Genomic DNA, 24,074 nt, shown 5'->3' with positions numbered 1-24,074 from the left:
TGGAATAATCAATTCAAGTTGCAACAACCCAGGTTCAGGCTGGACATCAGGAAAGGCTTCCTCACTGTCAGAGCAATACGACAGTGGAACCAGCTGCCTGGAGAGGTGGCGGAGACATTCAAAAAGAAACTGGGCAGCCCTCCGAGTGGGATGGTGTAACTTGGTGTCCTGCAACAGCAGGAGGTTGGACCCAATGGCCTCCATGGCCCCTTCCAACTCTCCTATTCTATGTTTCTAAGATGGTGCCTTTCAACAAGACCCCTTGAACTTATTTCTGAGTGGACATGCTTCCTCATGGTCAGAGCAACACGACAGTGGGACCAGCTGCCTGGAGAGGTGTGGGCTCTCCCACACTGGAAACATTCAAGGAGAAACTGGACAGCCACCTGAGTGGGATGGTGTGACTTGGTGTCCTGCAACACCAAGGGTGTTGGATTCGATGGCCTTCATGGCCCCTTCCAACTCTCCTATGATTCTATAATCTTATTTTGAGAAATATGAGAATGTTTCAGCTGCTAGTTTCCAGCAGGCAACCCCAAACCTGAATTTGGGGGTGTCTGGATTTTAAGGAGGAACACAGTGGAGGAACATTTTCAGTTAGATGAAGAAACCAAATTCTGGAAAGAAACATTGAAGCTTATTGTTGTTGCTCCTATACCCTTCCAGAAAGAGATTTCCACTGATGGTGGCAACCAGATTTTGGGATCACCCCACAATGGAAATTACCCTGCCACATTGCCAGATTTGATGCTTTTCTTGAGCAGCACTTGGAGAAATCATGAAAATAAAAGAAAGGGTCATTTTTCTTACAGTTTCTCAGAGATATGTGTGGAATTGGTTGAGCTAATCGAGAATGAAGTTCATATGAAAATCATTCAAAAGATTAAAGAGGCAAAATACTTTTCTCTTATTATGGACTCTGCAAAAGATATTTCTTCTACCAATCAGCTATGCATTATTTTTCCTTGTGACTTGGATGGAGAAGGGAAGAAGCTATTTTAGTCCTTCCTGCCCAACTGACAGCTATGCTGGATAAAGCTTATGTAAAACTGTCACTAGGAATCTTCAGAAGTGTGATTTGACATGAAGAATTGCAGGAGACAGAGATATGATGATGTGAGTAGCTAATTTCAGGTTCACACTAAAAGTATGAACAACCATGATATGTTTGTGCCTAGTGCAGGGCTAAACAGGATGATAACTTTTCAGTAAAGTTGTTCAAATCACCCGATAACTTCCTATGCTTATTATTCCGGATCTCCCTAGAGATGGAAAATAATACAATATTGATCACTGAATCAAAATCAAAACAGGAATACACAAAGGTTCACCTTGAAAACATGTTACGGACAAGATGGTCCTGGAGAGAAAATGCCACACAAATTTCTCTTGTTTAGTATGACAAGATTTTGGAAGCCTTAATAGAGATTACTAGTGATTTCAGAGAGAAAGTAGTGGTTAAATTAGAAGCAAACTCTTTGATACAGAAGAAACCAAGATCCTGAAAACACTTGAAAAACCTTTTATGGAAGTATTCTGGCATAGAATCTTTCACAGATTTGACTTTGTCAGCAAAACCTTATAAAATCCAGGCCTTATTGCTGTTTAAGGGGAAAAGGGGCATTCCTTCATCTTCACCTTTGTCTATGACACATGGAAAAACTTTGAAGATGTTTATGATGAAGCAAATAAATTGAGTAATCAAGTGGAATTCACATATCCAGTTGGAAGATCAGCTGCTCAGAGACACAGATTAATTTTTTCAGATGGAAAACATGATTGCAGACTAACTGGTAGGGACAAGTTCAGGGTGAAAACACACTTAGGATGTCTTACATAAACATGAAATATGACTGCATTGGTTCAGAAGTTGTGAATCTATTTGGAGTCCTGGCAGGACTGGATCCTTCTCAAAATCTTGATGCATTGGAGTGGGGCGCAGAAGCTCCAGTGAGAATTTACTGACTGAGCTGTCTTCTGAATTAAAACATTTTATTTGTGCTACTGCAGAGGGATGTGGTGAAGCTAAGACTACTGCACTTAGCATTTCAAGATAATTTATAGTAAGGACCTGGTTGAGGATTTTCCAAATGCTACCATAACTTTCTCTGCCTTTATCCAACTCTGCCAACTTAGAATGGTGAAAAGCGTTCTCAGAAGTAACCTGGATTAAAAATACCAAACATTCCACATTGCTGCAATCGAGACTGTTCTAGTTATCTCTCTTCTATCTGTAGAATGGGATTGTCTGACAGAAATCTCTTTTGGTAGTCTCTGAATCTGCTGACAAGAGAAGTAGAACAAAAAGAGATGAGCTAACTTCAAAACTATTCTGAATGTAGTTTGTCAGTGTCCTTATAACACTCTGGTGTCAAATACAGTTGTTGTTTGGAACCATCTGTCACGAGCCGCGGTTCCTCCTTCAAGCTTTCAAAAGCCAGAGACCATTTTCCTTGTGAAACATTCTTTATTGACTCAAAAGCACAAATCAGCCAGAAAGAATCCCTGAGGACACACAGACCACTTAGTTGAACCCAATCTAATATTCACCTCCAGGAAATCTCCTTATGAGCATGCCTGGGCCCCATCCCTTTGAGAGGGGTCTTCTGAAAATGACCACGCCTGCTCTCTGCATGCCGATCCTCTAATTGGGCTGCCCTACTCTGCTGACAATGCATCATGGGGTCGAAAACCCTACCTGCCTTGGCAGTGTCTGAGAAACTCTCCTGCTCTGAGTCCTCTCCTGCCAGCTGTGCATCTTGATTACTCTGAGTCCACCTGAGCATTTGTGGAGTCTGACCTTGAGATAGGCATCTCTGCTTCCCTCATCTCAGCATTTTGGCATGGCCCATCCTCCCCAACTCCCCTTTGATTTGCTTCACATTCCTATTCCATTCCTTCTGAAACTCAGCCAAGAGGCCTTGGAAACAAGGGCCCAAAGCAGCCATTCTTTTCACTCCCAATAGCATCCAACGATGCCTGTCTGAGAATAAAACCCACCACTATTTCCATTCCCAAATGGCCAGCCCTGCACTTTCCAGGGATAACCTGAAACATGTGGGGACACTTGTTCCTGGAATGATGCAGGTCAGCAGGGCTCCCTTATGTGAGTTCTGCTGATGTGCCCGCTTACAGAAATCTGCATTTCCACTTATTTTCGGTGGCCTCTGGAAGTGGGAAATCTCCTTTGTACAAGCCATGGGTGGTGCTTGTGGAACAGATTTGGTAGGGCTGCCCACTTATTTTATTCATTCATTAATTACATGTTTGCCCTGCCAATGAGCCAATATGGCTCCCTGGATATAGCCACTTTGGATACGGGCCAGTGTATCTAAGCTCACTGCTTTTTTTCCACCTGAGGGTGGACAAACAACATTGTCACAAAATGCTGTGAGGAGATGAGTGGACAGAGCCTCCCATAAAATACTGTCTGTGTCTTAAAAATGCCCAGTTAGGAGGCCAAGCTGTTACACGGAGCAGTGTGCATCGCTTAAGAATCTTTGTGGTACAGTGGGGTACTGCCGGAAATGAGCATCAGCTGGATCAAAGCTGAACTTCTTACCTTGGAAGGAGAGCAGGGGGATGTGCAACGATCCTGAATTGGTTTTTTCCCACACACACCTCTCCCTTCCTGTGAGGGAAGAAGTGGAGTTCACAGCAGCTGCACCTCTTTGGACGTGGTGAAATGTAGCATGATGTAATATAACCTCCAATGCTCAGCAGTCCCTTTGCTACTCTGAACATAAGGTTCCACACCCAACGTCTAATGTGTTGCACTGTGTAATGGCCAGACCCTATAGGGATGCGAATGATAATTATGCAAGCTGGGGAAGAGTACAGGACATCTTCCAGCACACCATACGTTATATTTTTATGGAATGTAAAGATGCTCTGGTTGAAAGAGTAAACAATGATATTGTACATTCCAATACTTTTTTTTAAATTGGAAAATATTTCATCTAGTGAAATTCTAGATCACTCACATTAAAACATCCAATTTACAATGTTTGAATGGTTAGAGCATTGCAAATGGAATGTTTTATTGAAACTGATCTGAATGATCACTAAATGAAATCATGTCTAAATAGGAATGCACACCTATCTCAGTTAGAAATAACAGTCTGAATGAGCCAGACTTTCTCTGTCTTTTAGAGGACAATTTGCGTGCAATCTAGACTCTGCATTCACACATGGCAAGCCACCCTCTGTGTTACCATGGTTCAGTTTCTCACCATGATCTATGTGACAGATGATCAAATGCTTTCCATTAGACTTTATCCATCCTCCTTGCTCAGTCCTCCTACTGTTGCCATGTATCCCACCTGCCACTGCACCTGAAATTCAGTCCTAAGGTGCATCACTCTCTGCTTGTGCTACCTGCTTCTTCCTCATTGGCCCATGCATAGAGGTTGGGTGGCTAGAGTGACTCCTGAAATCATTGTTCTTTCCAAAGGACTCTGTGGTAGTCACATAACAGGATTGTGGAAAACATGATCCTGCGTTCAGACAACACAACAAGCCATGATGGTATCGAGAAACCATAAAACAAACCATTGTTTCTTATACTGGTTTCTAAAGAATTTACCATGGTGTAATACCACAACTGGGTTTAGACAACACAACAGACCAGCAATGTTACAAAATCACCATGCCGTGCTGTGCTGTTTGAGCCTGGCCAATGTGTCTTGGCTGGGACAAGCCAGGTTTTGTGCTACCATACTTTCATAAGGGAACGATTTCTAAATTAGGTTATGCCCTTGTGCCCATTTCACAGTTTCCTATAAATATACAGCTGGGTCTTTTGTTAGGAATATTTAGCCTGGTCTTACCAGAAGCTTCTCTGCTTTGATACTACCATTGCATCTTTTGCCATGGTAACAGAGATGGACTTTGATGCAGACTCAAAACAGCTTTTTGCAATACATCTTCTGTAACCATGTAAGACACATGTCAGCTGGGCAGGTATATAAACCTTGAACTATTTTGGTCTTTGTATTTCCTTGACTACAGTTCTGTATTCCTCCATAAATCCACCATCTTTGTTAAGGAAAGCCATCACCAGTGTTCTGACCAGAGGGCATTCCAACTAATCCTGCTTCATTCCACAGTAGTGCCTTTGTCCTTTCGGCCAGGTTAATGAGAAATAGTGTGCTAACCTGATCAGGGATTTGGTCAGAAATTGGAAACTGGGAGCATTTGTCCTTCCTTCTGTGATACACAAAGCAATTGTCCTTCCTTCTGTGATACACAAGAGCTTTACTATTCTTTAACACAGTAGACTATTACGGATTCTTTGTGTTTGAAACTGCATGATCATGTAATCCACTTTGACAAGTGACTCCTAGGATGCCAGGTTAAAGAGAAGGGTAAGGACTCCCCAAAGGACCTCCATCACAACCATCCTCAAATGGCTTTATTCTTCTCTATAATGGCTTTACCCAATGTATGGTGTGTACATAGGCGGACACAAACTGATTGGGTGGGGAGAGCAACATAACCCAGACGAAGGTCTTACTCACCAGGCAGCTTTGGGTAAGGCCCTCAGTCCATTCCTATGTATGTTTACTCTAGGGAATTTTGCTGATTGCAGTGGGATTTATTTCTGAGTAACTGTGTCGCATGCTGCTGATTAAACACAAGACCAGCTATGCAAGAATATCAATGCACTTTTGAATGTCTTTCCATGCTGAGAACCTTTGGCTAGCAAGATGAAAGCTTTTGTAAGCAAGGCATGTTCTCTACCCAAATTCATGAGGCCCACCCAGTCTTTCCGATTTGAGCCTTTGACATAAAATTATAAATTGCTGCATGTATGCATAGATATGAATATGCATTTCCCATATACATGCATATATAAATATGACAGCAATGGCTAAAACGTTATGAATTTCATCATTCACCTATAGATAAATATGCAAAGTTTGTGAACAGTTTAGGCAATGTTTGTGAACACCCCATGTTTAAGATGGTTGGTGTTCACTTGCATAGGTCCAACTTTTGAGAAGATAGGGACATATTTTCAAACATTTGCACAATTCATTCTGGATTATAATGACAATGCTCACCTTCCAAATTTCAGAATTCACTGCATGTACATGGTTGAGATGGGAGAACATGGATTGTTTTTTCATTAGATTTTTTTGGTGGTGTTCTTATTTTTCCAGGGGTGTTGAGGCTTACCGTGGCTTACCATGCTTAGGCTGTACACTCAGTTCCTTTTCACTTCACCTTTCCTCAAGACCTACCCATTAGCTTTTCAACATTCCTGGAATTCTGACCCTGCAGAGAAATGTCCCAAGGGGTGCTTTTTACTTCTCATGAATGCTGCACAGATGTAGAAATATGCAAAAGGGTGATGTAACCATTCAGTTGAGCAGATCTATTAAATTTTTGTCTCAGATTGCTACTGCTAATGAGCAGAAATAATTAGCGGTGGCTTCTAAATGGACTCCGCACAGGTAACAAGATACGTCAGTGGCGATTCAAAAGCCTTTTTCCTGAGATCCATGCATCTGTTATTCATTAATATATTTAGCCACCTTTTTTACATCACTGCAGCGAAACTGAGAAGAAGTTGCCCATATATTCCATGCTGCCTGCTCTAGTCCTCTGGGAATCATCTTCTGAAGTTTGCTTCTGCAAAGTTAATATCAATTAATCACTGAGGACCTTTTTAGTGGTCACCCCTAAATTGTGGAATGGCCTGCAGGGAAAGCTGTGTCAGAAATCCCGTATTATGACCTTCCAGAAGGAGTTTGAGATAAATCTCCTCTGAGAAACTTTCCCAGTTTAGTTTCATCCAATATCCTTGTTTTAAGGCTAAATTCAAATGGTTGCTGGTTTTAATTTCTTGCAAACTGCCCAGAGCCTATGGGGATATAAAAATCAAAAGAAATAAACACAAAAGGAATTCAAAAGCATACTGTTGTTGCCCTGCTGATCATGAGCAACGGTGATGACCCCGGTTGGGGATAAGCCATGCACCTGATTACCATTGTTAGAGAGGAAAACTGGCGCAAGGCTTACGGGCTCAGCTGCTTGGTCAGGCTGCCATTTTTCTCCTCCTGCACAGTCCTTGTGTCCCCTGGAAAGGTCTGAAGGGAAGAACCTGCTCTAACATCTGTGGATCCCCTGAGTGATTTAGCCTCCTGATTGTGTAGGGACTCTGCAACAGGCCATTCACTTCAAAGAATGAGCGGGCAACACGGGAGACAGCACAGAATGCGACACCAGAGGTGGTTTAATTGTGGAAGAAGGACTAAGGAGGACCAGGAAATGTTCTGCAAACAGGATAAAGATGTGACTGAATTCTGGTAATGGTTTTCTGGCAGCATCGCGCATGTTCCAATTTCTGTAGACTTTGATCTCTGTAATGCTTTCCAGTGTTCAGTGGGAGTTCCTATGCTGGAGGTGTGGAGATTTCTCCATGAACCTGCTCGCTTCCTCCTCTGTATCTTCTTCCCTTGCAGTATGTGCCTTTTCTTGTTCATTGTATCTGCCAGCACTGCCAGACAGATTGTTTATTGTATCTGCCAGACAGATTTCAGTGTCTGTCTGTCCGTCTGTCTGTCTCCTGGTGTCTGTTATTCTATTTTCCAGATTGTGATTCTGCATTGTTCTTGGGGTAAAATGGCCACCATCACAAGCAATTGCCCGTGGTGTCTGACTATTTCTTTCTCCAGAATGCTGTAAAATGAGACAATCTGGGAAAACAGCCTGGGTGGTGCTCAGAAGTATGTGCTAAAATCAATGTTGTCACTGCTACTCAGACATAAGCACAAAATGATTAGACATAAGCACAAAATGATTAGACATAAGCACAAAATGATTAGACATAAGCACAAAATGCACGCTGCTGAAAAGAAAAATGTGTATTCAAATTCGTATTTCATGTTGTCATCTAAACAATGGACAAATACATGAATTGAGCCAAAGTGTCTAAGTAGATAATTTGTTTTTAGAAATGGTTCTGCTTCCTAGGAAATGCGTACAATTTATCAAGTCAGCTAATTAGACTGTGAGAGTTGGCCAAAACTTTTGGGACTGAAAATAAACTCTGACAGTGTAGCAAAGAACTGTTGCATCTCCCTGAAACCTAGAAACCTCAAAGATCAGAGGTACTCCAAAGGACATTACCAGTCCAGAATCTTCCCAGATTTCCACATGGGCAGAAGAGCCTATGTTTGTAAAAAGCTACCCTCTGGCTGGGTCCATGTGGCACGACAAGCAACCAGAGAGCTTTCCATGGTGTGAGTTTTTCCACCTGAATGTGTCCAATGGATGGTTCAGTGGTTTCTATGCTAGTGTGGTTTCCGCCTTCATCACCCCATCCTCCTAGCACGTATCCCATCAGCTACCGTGCCTGAAATTAAACCCCATGCTGGGTGGCCAAGCAGCTTTAGCTGCATACCAGTACCATGGAAAGCACAACACCAGGTTGTGTATTTTCAAATAAAATGGAGGGGAAACAATAAAGAAAAAGAAGAAACGGCGAGCCAATACTTTGGAAAGCGTAATTGATTAGCCAGTACTTTTGTCAAGCAAATAGTGACGTTAGAAGGATGCTGGTGTTTCACAAGGCAGAACATTTCCATGTGGAACCTGGTTGCATGTTGCACATGCTTTCAGACAAGGCTTGTATGTTTCAGTGAGTTCCCTCACTGAATTTTATGGGAAGCCCAGATGATGTTGTGTGCTGCTTGGAACCTTCCCATCTTTCCCCAGCGCTGGTTCCACCTCTTTTCTGTGAAGGAACTTGTGGTGCAGCCCCTTCTGAGTTGCATTGCTAGGAGTCCTGCATCTGGAAGCACCTATTTCTGTCTTCAGCCTAATCTGAAGAGGGTGGTACTTTGGGATACTGTCTATTAATTGTGTGTTCTGGTTATTGATGAATCCATTATGAAGGTGTGATGGAAAAGAGCAGCCTCAAGCCAAGAAAAATTGGCTTTCTCAATATTCCCTGGGAATATTGAGATCTGTTTGAACTGAAATGAACACGTAACAGTAATAAAATAAAACTGGTAATAAGAGAAGCTTCCAAAACTTCAAAGTCAAAGTAAACCTCAAAGTCAAATCATAAACTGGATGAGGACTAAGTTAAGTCACACTTTAGAAAATAAGTGGGGCTTAATTTAGCCATGACTAACTTGCTCTGTTGATTTTACTGGGATTAAAATATGACTGATTTAGTTTGGATCTAACTTCACACCTATAGCACAATGAAGTGAAAAATAAGGGAGAACTGGATTTTGTAACTAGTTTTATGGATGCTAAAACCAATTTTATCTATAAATTATTTTGGGAAACATGGAGATTTCCATGTTGGAAAATATAGGACTCTTCTCTCTTTATTTTATTTATTTTTATTTATTAAAACATTTCTATGCCTCCCCTTGCCGAAGCCTCTGGGTGGCTCACAACATTGAATAAAATACACAATAAATTGAAACAATAACAATTAAAATATATACAGTAGAATAAAATAAGCCGCCCTGGCCAAATCGAATTCAATAATATTAACGTTTAAAATGCTGCTTAAATAAAAAGGTCTTCGCCTGACGCCGAAAAACAAATAACGACAGCGCCAGGCGGACCTCTCTGGGGAGCGCATTCCATAACAGGCACCACCGCTGAGAAAGCCCTCCTCCAAGTAACCACCCTCCTAATTTCCTTCACTGAGGGTTCCCGGAGGAGGACCTCTCCCGCTGATCTTCTGTCTATGGTCTTGTTTTGTTCACTTGTTTTATTCTGGCAACCTTTTAAAGTTTTGCATGTTTGTATAATATAGGCATGGTTTTATAGTACAATGAACTTCGGTGTCCTCAGCTGGTTTGGGCCATTTATTCCACTATATTTTATATGTAGGATGCAGTTCTTCAGTGACTTAAACCATCTGTGTGGGGTCCTTGGCAGTTGACCACATGGACCACTGCAGACCCAAGTACACCCTGGCAGGATTAATGCAGAGGCTGAACCTAAGAGTCAGGGGGACTGTGGGAAGGATGGGCGGCCCAATCAGGGCAGACAAGCACATGCAGAAGCTGACAGGTGGGGAACAGAGCAGGCGCATTGTGAAATAAAGAGAAGCTGAAAGTGGAGACACCAGGAGCAAGCTAAGCAGCTGTGAAATCAAGACCAGGGTGTGCCTGGTGCTCAGGTGTAGATGCATTGCAGCTAAAGCCAGGACAATGCTGACTGGATTATAGAGCTATACTGAATCACGGGACGCCAGGTGGGGAGTCTCCTGATCTTGGCCCTCACACTTGTCCTCTGCCCCCTAAAATAGCCCTGTGTCTTCAAGTGAGGCAGAAGATACTTCACCAGTGCTGAAGGAAGACTCAACTGGGCACTGCTGGGAATATACTGTGTTTTAACCTATCCACCATTGTGTTATCATTTTTTTTTTTCTAATGAAAGCCTTCTGCATCCCTCAGATGTTTTCTCTAGAAGGTTCTAGAGCAGTGGGTTGCAAGAGTGACAGCCTCAATAGGCATGGGAGTTGTTTCAAATTGGCAACTACTACAATAGGGAACTTTTGATTCCCCAAAAATAAGCACTCATAGGATAGCTACTAAAGCTCTAACTATAGGATCTGAGACATATTTTGGTTCGACTTGCTGCTACAAACTGATTGGGTTTTTTCTGCTACAAACTGGTTTCTCCTCTTCCTTTAAAATTGTATAATTAAAGTCAGCTTCAAAGTAGGAGCCAAAAGCATCTGAATAATCATAATGTTATGTAGGAAGAAATTGAATAACTCATGACACATTTCTGACTGTGAACCTCTTGGCAGCAAAGACATGATTCAGGTCAATTGATGCTATTTAAGAGTGGTACATGCATCCGCCAGCCTGTAGTGAGTCTATTGCAAATGAGACTTCCAGTCTGGTTTGTCCTTAAACCTCCATGTGATATTTTTCTGTGGGTACAGCTGGAAGGAAAGGCACGGAGATTCTGCCAAGGTTAAGGGCAGTTGCTAAAGAGCTTCATTTGCTTCTGGTACAAGCTTATCCCATATTTTTGTGCCAAGAAAGCAGAATTGGTTACATGTGCATATACGTACTCAATTTGCTGAAGTTTGCCTGAATTTGGTAGGGGGAAAACACCTTTAACTGTTTTTAGACTGATACTAGGTTTGGACATTTGACTGGTTGAAAAAAATTGTCAGTTATCGGTTGGATATTGTCAAATAATAGTTAAATATTTTTCAAGCACTACCCTTATTAGAGCAATAAGCAAAAAGCATAATCAGCTTGTTACTTATGCTAATTACAAATCAGATTGGTAATCTGTTCCTGTGAAACAAGACATTATTTTTATCCAAAACACAAATTGTTTATTAGAAAAATGTTGCATAAGGTTTCTATAAATTTGAATGATTTATTGAGCAGTTCTTCTCTGTGGTTTTTATCCTGGAACAGAAAGGCCACCTTTGGTTACAAAAGTTAAGAATAGAAATTAAGTAAGAAAACAAAGAACCAGCACCAATTAGAAGCCAAGAGTCGACGATTGAAGGCAGCTGTAAAAGTAAGACATGACATCAAAAATGGGGAACTGTAGTTCAATGTAGTTTATTTACCAGGATCTTAAATGCAGGTCATGCCCAAGACATTTTGCTTCCTGAGATGGACTAGTCAATTCCCTGCTTTCAGAATCAAGATACCCATTAACAATGTTAGTTATTTGAGGCACCTCCCTCCCCATGTATCTCCCCTTGGAAGTAAAAAGAACCACAAATGTAAAATGACCAACATTTAACACCCAGAATCAGAATACAAAAGCCTGGTGGCCCTGAAGGTTGTTCTCCTGGGGGAAAGGCCAGAAGGAGAGAGCTGGGAAGAGTGGCTAGCAGGGTGGCTAGGAGATGGGATGGGAAGCAGCAGTATGGCTATTGTGTGATATTTTGGTATTTCACCACTGGTGCCTCTCAAAATGGTCAGCCACATATCGGACAGGTGAAGAACCAGCTAACACATGGGTCCCCAAGTGTTTTGGACCCCTGGGCATGACTGGGAATTGGAGAAGATGCCATGGGCACCACCACAAAATGGCTCCCTTGGAGGATGTGGCTAGTCACAAAATGGCTGCCATGAACTAAAGAGCCGGTGGTTGTGGTGATGAGAAGGACCCAGGTTAGAGTCTGTGGGGGAGGAAAAGGGGCGAGACAAAGGGGTAGAGGGGTGAGTGTCAGGATCGGGGCCTGAGTGACCCTGCAAGTGCCTGCAGAAACAGGAGCCCCCTTGCAGACTCTTGCAGGGAGCAACTGAAGAGCGACCATGCAGTGCAGCTGGAGGTCCTGAAGGGCAGCAGAAAAGGCTTTCTGGCCCTGCTGTTCCTTGTCACAGCAATGCAAGCTGTCCTGGTGTCTCCTTGTGTTCTGGCCCTTGCATCTCTGAGCCCTGCTCCAGGCCTGCTCCAACCCTTACTGCCTTACTCCAGTCTGTTCCTGCTTGCTCCTGCTTGATCCCGCATGCCCTAGTCTGCTCCTGCCCTGCTCCTGTGTGTTCTTGCTTGCTGCAGTTGTTCCTGCCCTGTTCCAGCCCCCTCTTGTCTGGACCACCTTTCTGTGACTGCTTCTCTGGCATCAGACCACTGGACTGTCTCTGGACTGTGCTCTCTCTATTGCCTGTATAATATTGGACTGCCTGCTGCCTTGACTCTGACCTTGAACTGCTGATCATGCCCCTAGCCTTAGCCCAGCTATGCTGCAGGAGCTGGCTTCACACCAGTCTCCTGGTCCCAGCGTTCTGCCTGTTCCAGCCACCACCCATGTTCCAGCCCTTACAGAGAGAAAAAGCAAGGCTAAAGGCCAGAAAGGGAGAGGAAGATGATCACTTGGCATTTTCCAGGGTCTTTATTCAAATATTTTGAAATGGGAAGGAAAGGGGGCACTTCATGCATATTATTTGAGGTGCCATGTTGGCACCCCTGAGCTACTGTAAGGTCTAGAAAATGTGTGAAGAGGATAAAGGTGATAAAACAACGATCTCATTGTAACAAAATGGATAGCAACTCACCAGGCTTAGGGATGGGGGTGAGGTGTAGTGGGTCCAGTTTATTAAGCCAGGGCTTAAGTTCATTGGGATGCAGGTGGCACAGTGGTTTAAACTGCTGTGCCACTGGACTGGCTGAGCAAAAGGTCGCTGGTTCGAATCCGCACAATGGGCTGAGTTCCCGTTGCTCCGTCCCTGCTCCTGCCAACCTGGCAGTTCGAAAGCATGCAAATGCAAGGAGATAAACAGGTACCACTTCGGTGGGCAGGTAACGGCGTTCCTGCACCTCGGTGTTTAGTCATGCCGGCCACATGACCACGGAGACCGTCTGCGGACAAGCACTGGCTCCCTCGGCCAGGAAACGGAGATGAGCACGGCCCCGCAGAGTCAGGCATGACTGGACTTTAATGTCAAGGGGAAACCTTTACCTTTACCTTAAGTTCGTTAGCTCTCCAGATCCAAGCATTCATTATCTGTCTGGCAGTGGTCATGGAGAATGGTGAAGCTCTAAGGAATGCTGAAGAAATAGCTGAAGACCTGATGAAATGTGTGTTCTTTGTGAAGCTGCTTTAGTAAGCCGCGAAAGCCAAAGGGGAGCTTGCAGGGTTGGGCTGAGGGAGTTCTTCCCATGAATCGGAGCCGTTGTTGTGTCTCTGCTGCTTAGATACACTCCCTTGGGACACTGGTGGCTTTTCGGGGCATTTGCTACATAGTCCAATGGTGATGATGACGTGCTCAGCTAAAAATGTGAAGCAGAGCTTTCCTCAAAGTGGTCAGTTCAGGAGCATGAAGGTCCTTGCTGTGGAACTTTAAGAAGCATGCAGAAAAGTGTGAGAACTTGTATATGTTTTGCTCACTCAGTGTAAGAACCGGGGAGGTCTCTATCAAAATGCTGAGGTGTAGCCTTGCCTCCTAACTGGTGCATTCTTGTTTAGCATTTCGGCCTATTCTGTAGCCTCTGGAGGAGCTGGAACACGTTTCATGTTCCTTGGGCTGAGTTTCTCTTTGTCCCCTTAGGCATTTAAAAAAATCTTCAGAATTTTGTAAACCTTGGAGTTTCCTGAACATGTAGATACCTTCTCTTTGTTTTTCAGTGGTCTGGTTTTGGCTGTAATCCATATTCAATATGAGAAGGGTGTTCTGTGGTGGTGTCTGTGAAGGATGGGATAGGGTATTAAATGGAAATTAAATAGATAATGTTAATCCATATTAATCCTGGCCGCCCCTTGAGATCTGCGGGAGAGGCCCTGCGTGAAAGAAATTAGGAGGGTAGGTACTCGGAGGAGGCCTTTCTCTGCGGTTGTTGCCCCAGAGAGGTCCGCCTGGCGCCGTCGTTATTTGTTTTTCGGCGCCAGGCGAAGACCTTTTTATTTAAGTGTCATTTTAATTGTTAACAGTATTTGCTTATTTATCTGGCCAGGGCGACTTCTTTTATATTGTTATTTCTTTTATATTGTTTATTTTTATATTGTTATTTTTGTATTTTATCTTATGTTGTGAGCCGCCCTGAGGCAAATGGGGCAGCATAGAAATGTTTTAATAAATAAATAAATAAATAAATTTGGAAAGTAGATCTATAGGGCCACTGAAAAGTTTAGGTAGCTCTAGACATGCCTATTTGCACATTGGTTTCCTTCCTGTCAAGCAAATAAGTGGTTGCAATAGCGGATGAGGAACATTATAAGCTGGTGAACGAGTTGGTGGCGAGAAGGGAAGTCCTGCCAAGTGCCTCCAAAGACCCGCAGATGGCCTTGAAATATGCTGCAGAGAACGAGCGAGATCTGCTGGACCTTAACATGGTTTGCTTAGTGTGCCAACCTGCCTTGTTGCTTTCAAGCAAGCCAGGATTCCCAAGCCAAGATCCAACTCTTGTTTGCAATCCTGGCTTGTAAAAGCTTCAGCAAGGCAGGATCGCAGTCTTGGGCCACCACTGTGCAACCACTTCTGGTTTGTTTAGCCACTTACACTAGCGGGCACGTTCAAATAGGTGCAAGCAGACTGTGTGCGCTAGCATCCAGCTTGTTCACAGTAAAACAAGGATCTGCCAGAATCCTGGGCTACTGTTCTGCCACCAAAGCAGAACACGCCTGCCTTCCCTGGCATTTCCTTCTGCTTTGGGCTGAAGCCTTTTGGATGTAGCTGTTTAGGGACCCAAGGTGCCTCTCAGGGATTAAGAGAGTTCACCCACCCCATTCAATATTTGGTTTGTATATCTGTGCTTCCCCTCATTCCACTCTGCCTTCCATGCAATTTGACATGAAGAATTCCTAAAACAAATCTTGCAGCTGGAACACGTGCAAATTGTTGCAGTGTGCAGTCCTTTCGGTTGAATTGAATCAAGGCTGTTTTGATTTTGAATGTGATCCTGGACTTCTTCTGATTTGGATATTAGGGATAAGCTAGGACCAAAGCAGGTACATCATCTTTTTTTTTTTCCATCATTTTTACTTTAAGGTGCAGAGGATGAGCCAGTTATCCAAAGCCTTCTCTCCCATCTGCTCGGGACCTGGTGGAGAGCGCCCATCCTATACCTATTCCCGAGTAAAAATGAAAAAAAAAAAAAAAGATGTAGTTGGCAAATATGGATTTAAAGTAATGTCAGCTTTGGCCTTTAAAGTTATTTAAAAATCATTCACTTCATGTGGATTTAATTGTTCTGATACCTTACATTTTATGGTTATTAGTAAAGGGTCATTTGCAGACACTACAAATGTCACAGCTCAGACTCATCCATATGAGACACAAAGTTCTCAAAACATACTGAGATGCTTTGAAGTGTTTTAGTGCTGTCCCTTTCCTAAGGGGAAAAAATCATTTATTGAGATACTTTAATATTTGTTTGTTTCTGAGGGGTGTTGCTTTCCTTTCCTTTCCTTTTTTTGAGTGGGCAGGATCAGCATTCTTATAGCTTGTCAAATCTGTTGGCAGACAGTTGTGTGCAGTACTGTTTGGCCAGTTGCTTAGGGACCAGCCTAAACACCATCTTGGTTGTGTTAACTTCAATTTTGTGGTTTTCTAGTGTAGGAAGAGAAGGTCTCGTTTGCTAACAAGCAAGTATGGCTTGCAGCGGGAGGAGAAAACCTTGCATGTGTGAGCTCTTTGGTGTGTTCTTCAAAAGGTTTTCACATTCCCAGAGTGAATGTTGACAGTTGATATTTATACTTTTGTTTTGCAACCAAAGAGTGAAGTTGAAAGCTGAAGCAACATGAAGTTCTTTGTTTATAATTCCACCAGGTTTCATGCAATATTGAAAGAGACAACTGGGGCTTCCACACAGACTTGTCTGATTGCTATCAATCAAAAGGCATTACAATGCTCTTCTGACTTGCCTCCCAACTGATTTCTATGTATGTTAAAAAAAGGAAAGACAAAAGAAGAAACTGGGAAACATGGGAAGTTACCAATGGAAGATGAATATGGACACCCCAGGAAAATTCCATGTTTGGGGCAGAGTTTTTGCCCAATAGAAGCCTTGTCTGAAAGCATCAGTAAAAGTGTTTATGATTTCAGCCTAAATTTATGTTTATATGTATCTCTGAAATTCTGAATTTTCCTTGCAACAACCTATGTCTTATGCTGGATCGATAAAAGCCATCTTTTTTTGAAGTGCTTTTCGACATTATAAACCAAAACACAATGGCAACCGCTTATGCAAGCAGCAAACTACAACGGCAGGGCAAGGTTCGGTTGTTCCTGTCCACTTTGCTAGTTCTGTGTAGGAAGAGATACTGCTCACGCCCTCCCTGAAATGAACCATGCAGCCGCAGTTGTTGCATGTACCAACCTGGGCTCTTGCTCGATGAAGAACAGGGCATGGAACTGAACAGCCTTTCGGCACATGAAAGCCCTGTGTAGGCACACCCCTGACTTCAAGTATCAGTTGGGTATATGGGAAGTTCCTTTTTTTTTAAAGGAAAAGCTCCCAACTTTAGTATTTGGATCTGGGGGGAAAGGAGAGGAAGCAAACTACCTGAAGGAGCGCTTACATCCTTATATGCCCAGCCGCCCCCTGAGATCGGCGGGAGAGGCCCTTCTCCGGGAGCCCTCCATGGAAGAAGTTAGGAGGGTGGTTACTCGGAGGAGGGCTTTCTCTGCGGTGGCGCCTAAGTTATGGAATGCGCTCCCCAGAGAGGTCCGCCTGGCGCCGTCGTTATTTGTTTTTCGGCGCCAGGCGAAGACCTTTTTATTTAAGCAGTATTTTAAATGTTAATATTATTGAATTTTATTTGGCCAGGGCGGCTTGTTTTATAGTGTATGTTTTATATTATATATTTGTATTTTATTGTATGTATTTTAAAATGTTATTTTATTTTTTTGTTGTAAGCCGCCCCGAGGCTTCGGCGAATGGGGCGGCATAAAAATGTTTTAATAAATAAATAAATAAATAAAAAACTAGTCGGTAGAGTAATATAGTATCCATGCCAGGTCCCAGCCTGAACATTTAAGGAGCTGTCCTTGGTACTGAACCTAACCCCAGTATAGGTCCCAAATTGCAGGCAGCTGCTATAAAGTTCAAATTTAAGCATGGAGTGCATAGGCCTCCGCTTTGACCTTGAGCTCCTGGTCACTGCTGGAAGCCAGTTCTTATATACTCAAGATTCCCAAAATTCCAGATCTTAATTTCTCTCCCACCCCCCCCCTTCAGCATTTTGTAAACTCTTCTTCATATGGCTTTTCTTCTCATCCATTTCTTCCTTTATCATAATCTGCATGTCATGCGGTGCTTGTTACATGAACCTGAGAGTCAGCCTAGAATTGGGAGGAAGACCCCCATCCAAACTCTTGGACCAATTATTATCGTGTAATCAAACCTGTTGTTGTGAGACTAAAAGGGTGGCAGGAAAGACGGATGCATGTCGCTTTAGCTTCTGGAACAAAAGACAGGATATACTTGGAATACAGTTGGTGGACTGTATCCAGTGTTAGCCTCAAGTAATCCCCATTCATTTCTGTAGGACTATTCCAATATCAGCTACAACCCTATGTATCAATATCAAACTCCTTTGAATATCTGTTCTTATGTAGCTAAAGGACTTTAATCTGTGCAAAAAAGGGAAGAATCAGTAGCCCATGGGAACCTCCACAAATGTCCAGAAGAACTTTTATAAAAGTGCAAAAGTTTGCAAAATGTGTACAGAAAAAGAAACCCTGATATGTGGGAATGCTTCCCAGTCAGTGGAACGAGGACTGAACATGCTCAGTGGGCAGGGACTGCTGGCTCATCTTGGATAGTGGCAGAAATTGTTAGAGAAGGGGCAGCTGGAACAAGAATGGAATGGATTATCCTGGAAAGGTCCATCTGTCTGGAACCTTGAACACGCCACACTGGAACCCAAGCCAGGATGCACTTTGCCAGAGCTTGACAATTCAGGGCACCCAATCAAAGGCCGCAACTGCATTTTAGTGAAGAAAAAACTGGAACTAAATATTTCCCTGTATCTGAGCAGCAAGTGCCCTGATCTTGGGAGGGTTGCTAGAGCCAACAGGAGCTATTTTCTGGAGCACGGAGAATGTAGAGCCTCGAATGTAGACTCGAATTTGCAGCTTAACCCTGTGGGGTAGCTTGGGTTGAGAGTCGGTGCCTGGCCCAAATTCACCCAGTTGGCTCCATGCCCAAGCCACGATTAGAACCCAGATTACACGAGGCCCAGATCTGTGCTCTTAACCACTACACTGCAAAGGCTTTTCATATGTCTGTGGAGGGTGTGTGTGTTACAGATTTGTATTGGGATGCCCAGAAAGGATGCTCTGACCTTGTTCCACATTGTATCTTTCCATTCCAACTGCACTGTACATAACGCTACTCAAGTAAAAATGTATACATATCAAGTAAGAAGGGCACATGTGTAAGGGCATGTGTGTAAAATGTAAACAGTTTGTCACAGCTGGGCAATTCTTCTTGTAGAGTTGTACACATAGGGCAGCATTCTGCCACATCTTGATTAATTATTTTAAATCCGTGGATGACCTCATATCTCTTGTCAGAGCCCACGATTCTGAAGCTATTCTTTCTCTGCAGATTTCCCCTGGAATTGAATTATTTTCTTTTCCTTTCAGAAATTGGTCCTGTAACAGTTACCACAGATCCAAAGAAATTTCAGTATGAACTCAGGGAACTTTATGTTCAGGTGAGTGGGCTTCTTGCTTCATAAACTCTCCCTCTCTCTCCCTCTCCCTCTCCCTCTCCCTCTCTCTCATACTAAATGTGTTCTTGTTCAGTATGCTTGATGTGGCGGAGGGAGGACAAAAATATGACTCAGCCCCACCCTCCATCACACACACTTACGTTCTGAAGAAATAATGTTGATTCTACAATGTCTGTTTGCTATAGCACTCTCCAATTTGGGAGGCATTTTAGAACTGGCTTTAGCGGAGTCAATTTTTTAAAAAAAGATGGCTGCCACCGAACAAAGCCTGCAACTAGTTTTATGCCCTTTAGGGAGGTTTGGATGTGAGCAGACTGGCCCAAGACTTTTTGCTGCCTGTTGGGAAGGACAAGATTACATTATTCCCTTTCATGGAGAGATGCTGATTGCATGATCAACTCGAAGGGGGATTATTGGATAGCATCAAGACCATCAGACTACCTTAGGAGGAGCGGGTCTGGTTATGGGGTCCCCATGACTCAGTTCTGAAGGAACAGTCAGCTGGGGTGGGTGATGGTGGAGGGTTCTCAAGACATTGGAACCACCAACTTTGCCTGATTGTAGGTTGTTGTTGAATCATAGGTTGCCATCATGTGTGAACTCTGTACTATGATTTTACTGTGGCTTGTTAGCCAAGAATAATATAACAACAAGCCAAGTTTTTTCTTTCTGTTTGTTGTTGGCGAGGTGAACAACCCACGGTTAAACCACAGTGCAGGGTTTGCATGTAGTTACAGCCCATTATTTAATGACAAACTATGATTCAATGGCAATTCATACTTAACCCATTCTCAGCCTGTTCACTCAGTTGCAGGTAAGTGGAATAAACAAGCAGCAATTCATTCTAAAATCCTATCAATTAAACACAGTCTTACAGAAAGTTGCAAGAAACTTTTGTTGGAACAATAATCTGTGTGGTTCTGGAGGGAAGGCTCCATCCCCACCCACCACACCACAGTCACACAGCTGGAGGTATGGGAAATTGAGGTGGAAAAGGGAACAAAGGGGAGACAGTTAATAACAGAACGTTGTACACAACAATGTATTTTCACTGCAAAGAGATGGATTTATGCTGCAGGGAAGGGGGAAAAACATGCTTTTCATTAGTTCAATAAAGAGAAGAAAAATAATGTAATCATGTAATATTTTGGGAATGCTAAGGCAATGGAACAATTTTCAAAATGCGGTTTCTGAATAGTCTTTATTGCTGAAGTTGTGGTGATCAGATTCGACAGACCTGTTGATGAAGGTCGTTTAGGGATAATGCATGACTCCATGTGCCTGCCAAGAAAAGCTTGTAATATCATGGCAGAATATCATGGCTTTGAGCAGTACAGCCCCCTTGTTAAAGAAAAAGAGCAAGAAATACAAAAGCCAGGTGAATGCATACACAACGGGCATGCCAATAGGACAGGCGTAGATTGATTTAGAGCATCCTTCCTTACGTGGCACCCTTCGGGCATCTTGTACTACAAATCCCATCATCCCAAGACAGAAGATCAAATGGCAGTACTTTCTGGGGATAATGGGCTTTGTAGGGCAACCCAGCTGGTTTGGAGCCTGTTTTAAAGTGTGGTGGCATTTAAAGTAGGATGCCCGGGTGTTCTGGTCCTACTACAGAACCCAGGATTCCTAGCGTGAATATTGTGATACCTTAAAACAGGCTGTAAAACAGCATTTTCCAACCTGATGCCTTCTTTTGATCGTATATTAGGAGTAGTAGAGTGAACAGAAAGAGGGCTTAGCGAAAGGAGTGTTCTCAGAAATGGAATCTGACATGGTGTACAACAGCAAAAGTCAAGGCACTGTAGTAATTTTTCAAAATTTTACTTACATGAGCTATACTGATTCGTCCCTAAAGGCATTAGAACATTGCCAATTCGCATGAATCCAAAGGTGTTTCCTTCTACAGTGATTTTTCCCACTTGCTTTCTGGATGATAGACCTTCTCTGTTTGGCCATCTGTTCTAAAGTCAGAAGTTACATTTCGGAGAAACTTCCAAACAGATTAATGTTTTAAGAACAGATAGAGCACACTTAGGTAACTGGTAGATTTGGTCAGTTTCTTTCTTGCTTTTCCGGCAATTGATCCTCAAGTCCCTTTGCGATAATATTTGGAACAATTACAACCAAGAAACAAAAGCAACCAGAAAAGAGAATGCAGGGGGAACAATTAAAATACTTTTGCATGATATCCAGCCAAAGGTTTAGGAGAACAAAATAATTTTATTTCAAATTGAACACAATAAAGTAGGCACCTGGCTAGCATGTTTGGAAGCCATGCCACACATGGTCTTTCACCAGGCCCACGTAGCCACCCAATTTAATTTGGGAAGGGGCCATTCCCAAAGCAGGACCTCAACTGAAGACTGAAACAAATACACAGCCATAATTTATGCACACCCAATCTACAGAGAACAGGGATTTGTAATATATAGTCTTAAAGTGCATTATAATTTCCATTTTAACCATGACTGAAAAAATACAGAAAACATATGCAAATCTGCTCCCAGGAATTGTGGCTTGAATCCTGAGAAAAGTTAATAAAGATGTTCACGGAAGGAAAATTTCACATCCTTTGTTTCGCAGACAGCCATGCATGTCCCTTGAAAATCTTCCCCACAAGCTTGTGGGCCTCCTGAACAATTTGGGATGGGGTGCAGGAAGGCTGCTAGGGGATGGGGGAATCATTTAGAGGGGAAAAGATCAGGTTGGAATCCATTCATCGGACATATTTCCCACACTCATCAGGAAGCAAGCTGAGCCGAGATGAAGCCCGCGAATGCTTAGGAACAGATTCTTTGTGCAAAGTATGCGAATTACACAATTCTTTGTGTAAAGTACACGCAACCTGCTAGTCATGTGTGAGGGTGCAGAACTGACAGCTGCCTTCCTGACAGATGCCCATGCAGGTGCTTGGAGAGAAGCAGATTTCGGGAAGAGAGAAACTGTACAACTCACTTTCTGGGGAGCTGAGCTGAGGAAATACAACTGTTTCCCACTCCCAAACCAGATTCCTCACACATCCCCAGCATCACTCAAAGTCAACCAGATCTCCGCCTGGTTTCAGCTGCTTCTCCCACCCCCAGCATCCCTCCATGTCTTACCCAAGGGTGCACCAGCTCTGCAAGGAGGCTTCTCCGTGGCTGCTGGGCGAATGTCAAAATGACCACAAGCTGTCTTAGGATCCAAGGCTGCGTAATGCAAAATATGCAATAAGCACATGAAGAGACATTAGTGTGTCCAGCAATTAGTGAGGCTGGGACCTAGCTGAGTGCGTTTCCTGAGACTGTGCTCAGGAGTTAGAACCCTCTTTGGACAAAAGTTGGGTGTTCTCCATTGACTTCTATGGTTGGCAGGAAGCATGGGACCTCTGTATTGGCCATGAATGGCATAGCAGTATACTGTCCCTAGGGTGTATCACCAAGATCTAGGTTTCTTCACAGTCCAGTATGAAGCTTCCCTCTGACTGCAGCTCAATCCCAAACCTTCAGCCAGCAAGTGACCTTAGAAACACCCTAAACTGAGGTTCACACATGCCTGAAGTCTGGATTCAGATATGGCCATCTGTGGTCACTGTTTGGCTGTGCTACTAGACACCATATGGGACTCATTTTTTCATGAAAAAGTTGAGTTTTCTCTTATGGCTTTCTATTCAAGGAGAAGCATTCCCCATACATTTCAGTCGCTGGCACTGAAATCATTTACCTGTAGGAGATATGAGGAATTCAGGATTTTGGAGTCTTCTATCACTTTAGCCCTGATTTTGGGTTTATTGGAAACCATGTCTAAATATAATGCTTTCCAGTGATGAACTGCCTTATCTGCCAATTATGAACAGGGAGGTGGTGACTGTCCAGAGATGAGCATTGGAGCCATCAAAATTGCCCTGGAAATTTCTCTTCCTGGTTCATTCATCTATGTGTTTACTGATGCACGGTCCAAGGACTACAAGTTGACCCATGAAGTCTTGCAGCTGATTCAGCAGAAGCAGTCCCAGGTAAGGAACTCCCTTCAAATTGTGTAGTGTGGTGCCCAATGGTGTCCATTCAGCAGATAAGACTGTAGGATTGATTGATAAGTCATCAGAGATAATAAGGAATTTCTCTTGCGTGCCATATGCTTCCCATTGGATGAGGCCTGTGGGCCAGAGGTTTCCCATCTTTGTCTTAGATGGAGCATTTACCATGGGGGTTTTCCCCACATATTTGGAGCCCTCTCTTGGTTTTCCTTATTCGGGGTTCCCACAGCAGCTTCCTGGACCAGGTTAGAACTCCACCCTCACAGAGCTGATCTAAATGTGTCCCCTCCCATTCCTTGCATGGGGAATGAACCTTTTACTGTGCATGGAAAGAGAAAAATATGGGATGCCCTGTCTCTTTCCACACCTCGGTTCAGTTGTGTCTTACCAGCAAGAGACAGGAGAGACCAGAACTTCCAATACTGGAGGCTACGTCGAGTATTTCGGCTTTCCCTCTCAGCCACATAGGAGGCTGTGTCCTGCCTGCGGCTTCTGATGTACAGACTTGGATGCCATGCTCACATAGCCCATCCAGCCCCTTCCATGCACAAGAGTCTTGCGAAGTTGCAGAAGAACAAACATTCCAGTGAAAAGTCTCTCCAGAAGAACCCAAAGAGCTCTGAGCATGCTCTGGGATGCAGAATACCTGCTATTTTGGAGTGGGAAAGAAGGCAACTGGGTCGGAAGGAGAATGGAACGGAGTAAGGAAAAGGATCCCGGTGTGGCTGGCTGAATGGAGCCCCCTGTGACAGCGCTGCAGAGTGCCACAGGTTTTGCAGATCGCACGTGCCATCAGCAATATTTCCCAGTGGCGGTCTCTGCGCTTGTTGCTCCAACGGGCTGCATGCCTTGCACGGCGCCCTTCCACACATGTCCACCAGCTGCTGCTGTTACTGACGAGGGCTCAGAGCCCCA

General features: G+C 43.5%; 1 protein-coding gene across 1 annotated transcript in view; it reads left to right on the top strand.

Annotated features, from left to right (window-relative positions):
- Window positions 1-24,074, top strand: part of HMCN1 (hemicentin 1) — a 229,012-nt gene that overhangs the window by 14,912 nt on the left and 190,026 nt on the right. The window contains exons 2-3 of the mRNA XM_044439180.1: window positions 19,050-19,120; window positions 22,980-23,138. Coding sequence (XP_044295115.1) covers window positions 19,050-19,120; window positions 22,980-23,138 — 230 coding nt within the window. The remainder of the gene's footprint in view (window positions 1-19,049; window positions 19,121-22,979; window positions 23,139-24,074) is intronic.

The sequence above is a fragment of the Varanus komodoensis genome, unplaced genomic scaffold, assembly GCF_004798865.1.
Source record: "Varanus komodoensis strain SLA01 unplaced genomic scaffold, ASM479886v1 scaffold34_1, whole genome shotgun sequence".
Taxonomy (NCBI): domain Eukaryota; kingdom Metazoa; phylum Chordata; class Lepidosauria; order Squamata; family Varanidae; genus Varanus; species Varanus komodoensis.
This window is presented reverse-complemented; position numbering and strand designations above follow the sequence as displayed.